Below are 4,887 nucleotides of genomic sequence, written 5' to 3' on the forward strand. Positions count from 1 at the left end.
AGACAAATGGCTGTCCAATCTCTTTTTGAAAGCCTCCAGTGATGAAGCACCAATTCCACTAACCGTTAACCGTTCTCACTGTCAGGAAGTTTCTCCTTAGTTCCAAGTTGCTTCTCTCCTTGATTAGTTTCCATCCTTTGCTTCTTGTCCTGCCCTCAGGGGCTTTGGAGAATAGCTTGACTCCCTCTTCTTTGGGGCAGCCCCTGAGATACTGGAACACTGCTATCACCTCGGTCCTAGTCCTTCTTTTCACTAAACATCCCATTCAGCTCAAACGTCTCTGGTTTGTTCCCGCTTTCCTGTTTTTATTTTTCTAACCGTCCCCCATTCACTCTTTTCCTTTCCTTCCTTCCTTTGCTTCCCAGGAAGCTGTGAGAATTGCTGAAGATGTCTGAAAGCCTGGATACTGAAGAAAAACCTCCTGCTCCTCCTTTGAGAATGAACAGTAACAATCGCGATTCTTCGGCCCTGAATCACAGCTCCAAACCTCTCCCCATGGCGCCCGAAGAGAAGAACCGGAAGGCTCGCCTGCGCTCCATCTTCCCGGGAGGAGATAAAAGTAACGTATCAGCCTAGCGGAAGGACTCCTGGCCTCTTCCTTCTGACTGCTTATTTTTCTCCAGGGTGGATGCAGGGAGGGCAAAACAGCCAAGAAAGCGGCTGTCACCGTGTCTTTGGAACCGTGCCCCTGTCTTTGGAACCGTGCCCCGTTTTTACGTTCACGTGTCGCATGCCAAACGGGACAGGGGTTTGATTCTATAGGTCCAGTGGCCATCTTCATTTTTTTTTTGACTCTTCCCCAAATTTGGCAAGACTCAGAAAAATTACTTTAAGCATGCTCTGTTTATTGTAATTGGTACTAAATAGTACCATTGGGAGCAGGGCTGGGCAATGAGCAATTATTTTTCCCCAGGACCACCACAGAAGGTGGAACCATTCCGATTGACCTCAAGCAGGTCAGACAGGGACTGGCCAAGGGCCACATGTGGTCCTGGGGTCATAGGTCTGCTTTATAGCAAACAGCTTGATAAGTCACAGCTAGCTATTGTTTGCTGAACCAACCTTTATCGAGTAAGCCACAGTTTGATAGGTTGAGACCCCCCCTCTGGGCCAAGAATCAACGCTGACAAACTACAAGGTAGCATGTTCAAACTATATACTGTAACTGAGTGAGTTGCTTATGAGTCAAGGAATTCAATTCGACTGTTTGTCAGTTCATGCCAGTTCCTTAAAAGTGCATCAGCTGGAGCGTCAGCCCTTCTCAGTTACTTATTTTGAACTCCAGGAAAAGGTACATGTCATATGGAGTACCAAAAATAATATCTCTCTGTCTTGGTAGGCAGTTTAATTGAATGACGTCTTTGTGTTCAAGCAGTCTGATCTTGCTGTGCCTTCCCATTATAATTCCTTCCCTCTTAAGTGCAGGATGTGATGCTGGCTGAAAAAATAAAGAAATTGCCATTCCCTAGACAGGGAGGTTAAATATAGACTTTCTGATCCATCTTTAATTCTTGGGTTAAATGAATTTTTCAATGAAGACATTACTTACGCAGCCTTATAAAGATGAGACTTTATAATTGATCTATGCTGACATTTCAACCTTTATGGGACCTTGGCAGATCCATGAAGAGGAACAATAGCCAGTTTCTTCTGAGATTTTTTTTTAAAAAATAAACATTCCTTTGAATTTTTTCATATGGTCATATATTCCTTCATGTGTATCTCCGTAATTGCTCCAAAACATAATTTCTTTCACCATGTTTGAGTGCTATTTTGATTTCCTTGGGGATGCTGCAGCACAGGACATGGGACTTAAAGAGGAACCAATTCTCTTGTGTAGATTACTCCGAACAAACTGGGTTAAGGCAGGATTTTATTCATAATCTTTGAAGATTAAATGATAGTACCTGGGTTCACATATGATGCCATAATTGATGGTTTCCATATCAGGATCATGAGCAAACTATGCTTTAATGTCATGTGTGATCCAGGCTACTAGGACATCCGGGAAAACTCATTGAGATGGTGCTCTTAGGGTGGTATTTCCATTCAGGGGGTCCTTGATGTTCTCTCAGCTTGGTTGTTTTCTTGCAGATGTTTCATTACCCAAACTGGGTAACATCATCAGTACTAGAAGGGAGAGCAAACCTCATTCCTTTTTAACACTGATGTTGTTACCTTGTTTGGGTAATGAAACTTCTGCAAGAAAACAACCAAGCTCAGAGAACATCAAGGATCCCACAGACTTCCTCCTCTTCCTTCTGCAAACCCCCCTCCCTTCTAGCATTGATGATGTTCCCTAGTTGGGTCATGAAAGGTCTGCAAGCAAACAACCAAGCTCACAGAACATCAAGAACCACACAGTCCTCCTCCTTCTCGACTTCCTCCTCCTCCTCTTCGTAAACCCCACTCTATTCTAGCACTGATAATGCTACCTAGTTTGGGTAATGAAACATCAGGGACCCCTCATTTCAAGCCTGAGCTACAAATATTCTCCTTTATTGGTATTTCCGTTCAGTTAAGCAGCAAAGCAGAAAATGCTTCGGAATTGGATAAATGCATCAAGCTCCTTAGGTTATATTGCCAAGGATCCTCTCGAATCCAATTGCATTTTATTCTTCCTGCCCTTTTATTTCTTGCGTTGAATAAACCAGACAGTAAAATCGATGAACAAATGACTACACAGAAAAATAAATGGCTGTTAACATTTTGCCCCCAGCCAATAAGAAGAAAGAGAAAGAACGTCCTGAAATTTCTCTCCCTTCAGACTTCGAGCACACAATCCATGTTGGCTTTGATGCTGTCACCGGGGAATTCACAGTAAGTCTTTGCTTTATTGTCTGCATTGTCTTTTGCACCCTTTCCTTTCCTTTCCTTTCCTTTCCCAGTCATGAGTCCTGTACAGGTATTTCCTGAATGCAGAACAGAGGTAGCGCTAACCATCTGCTCAATGTTCATTAGAACAGGTATGCACATGGGGTCTATGCCATAGTTATGTTCAATGCACATTGAGTCTGCCTTTCAGATAACAGCTGCACGCGCCTTCATCATAAACCGTAATGGAGGACAATGTCAAAACCTATCTAGGCCAGACATGTCAAACACAAGGCCTGGGGGCCAGGTCCGGCCCATGAAGTGGTTTCATGTGGCCTGCAAAGCCATCCTGGAACGGCCCCCACTGCCTTGGCCCTGGCCCGGAGACCCTCCTTCTGCCAGAGACCCTCAGATCTGTCCCACTCCTGCCCAGGCCCCCATAGGCACCCTTGATGCGAACGATGTAGAGCTGGCCACGCCCACCCAGTAGGCCATACACACTCTAGTCACGCCCACCCAGTAGGCCACGCCCACCCTGGCCATACCCACCCGGCCCCTTGAGGGCAACCGCAATGCTGATGTGGTCCTCAATGAAATTGAGTTTGACACCCCTGATCTAGGCATATAGATCTGAAGACTTTATTGTAACCCACTAGAAGTCATTTCCTTCCCCCAAGGATGGAAGGCTATGAGCTATGAAAAACTATAGGAAAAAAAAATAAAAATCTGAATGTGCTCTGTTGATCCGGCTCATAGGATACATGAGGAACTTGATATTGAACATCAAACCCTGACAATCCAGATATCGCTTGACCTACATGTCAGATATTGACTAGGAAACATGTCCAAATGAAAAGGGAGGCTGGGAGTTGTAGTCTTCTAGCATGAGGTCATAATGGATATTCACACATAGCCGTTGCTGAATTTGTTATTGTTTAGGCCAGTGTTTCAACTGTGGCCATTTTAAGATGGGTGGACTTCAGCCACCACAATTCCTCGCTAGCCATACTGTTTTCTTCTAGGGTATATTTATTTATTTATTGCTCTCCTGCCTTTATTATTTTTACACATAACTCAAAGCGGCAAACATATCCACCACACCTTCCACCTCCTGTTTTCCCCACAACAACCACCCTGCGAGGTAGCTTGTGCTGAGAGAGAGGGATTGGCTGAAAGTCACCCAACTGGCCTTTTATGGCTAAGGCAGTCTCCTGGGGATTGGCCCAAAGTCACCCAACCAGCTTTCAGGGCTAAAGAGAGACTAGAACTCACAGTCTCCCGATTTCTAGCCTGGTGCCTTAGCCACTAGGCAAGACTGTCTCTTCGGCTTCCCTTCTTTGATTCATTCTCCAGGAAAGACATTAGGCTGTTCAGGCTGGGGAGGGTAGGTGGAAGAATGTGTCACAGAAAATAAATCAGCCATATATCGTCTTGCTGGTTTGCAATTATTTTTTCTCTCCATCCAAGTCTCCAGAAATCCATTCTGATGCAGCCCCTTCTGCATTAAGTGGCAGAAGCCTTAATGGCTGATGACGGAGAGATCAAGGATTCCATGCACATCTGGAGTGCCACACATTATCCTTCCTTGCTTAGCACCACTGGGAAAATAATTAAATGATTTCTCAAGACAAAAGAGTTTTTAAAAAAAGAGGAGGCAGGAGCACACCGCCTTAAGCTCTCTAGGGGGAAAAGTAGAAAGTAGATCAAATAAATGCACCAGCAGGAACACAAATGTGGTTACTTCTCGAGCCTTTTACAATGCCCTCAAAGAGAGATATTTTTTTTTAACAAGAAAAAGAGGGTCTCAGTGAAAAATGGAATTTTGGAGTGAATAATTCTGAAAAGGACTGATTGGTCCATCTAGAGATGTTGGTTAACAGAATTGCCTGTGGATCATTAAGACTGTTAAAGAGGGATCCAATGTAGAATTAAGGGAAAAAATCCGGACAGTGAGAACGATTAATCAGTGGAACGGCTTGCCTCCAGAAGTTGTGGGTGCTCCATCACGGGAATTTTTTTAAGAAGATAGCCATTTTTCCAAGATGGTATAAGATAGGAGTGCCTTGAGCAGGA

General features: G+C 44.3%; 1 protein-coding gene across 2 annotated transcripts in view; it reads left to right on the plus strand.

Annotated features, from left to right (window-relative positions):
- Positions 1–372: 372 nt before the first annotated feature.
- Positions 373–4,887, plus strand: part of PAK3 (p21 (RAC1) activated kinase 3) — a 32,575-nt gene continuing 28,060 nt past the window's right edge. Inside the window, exons 1-2 of one of the 2 annotated variants that reach the window (XM_083372332.1) lie at positions 373–559; positions 2,720–2,887. In XM_083372332.1, coding sequence (XP_083228458.1) covers positions 388–559; positions 2,720–2,887 — 340 coding nt within the window. In that variant the 5' untranslated portion in view covers positions 373–387. The remainder of the gene's footprint in view (positions 560–2,719; positions 2,888–4,887) is intronic. The other variant, XM_083372331.1, reaches the window with a different exon arrangement.

The sequence above is a fragment of the Vipera ursinii genome (assembly GCF_947247035.1).
Source record: "Vipera ursinii genome assembly, chromosome: 12".
NCBI classification, from domain to species: Eukaryota; Metazoa; Chordata; class Lepidosauria; order Squamata; family Viperidae; genus Vipera; species Vipera ursinii.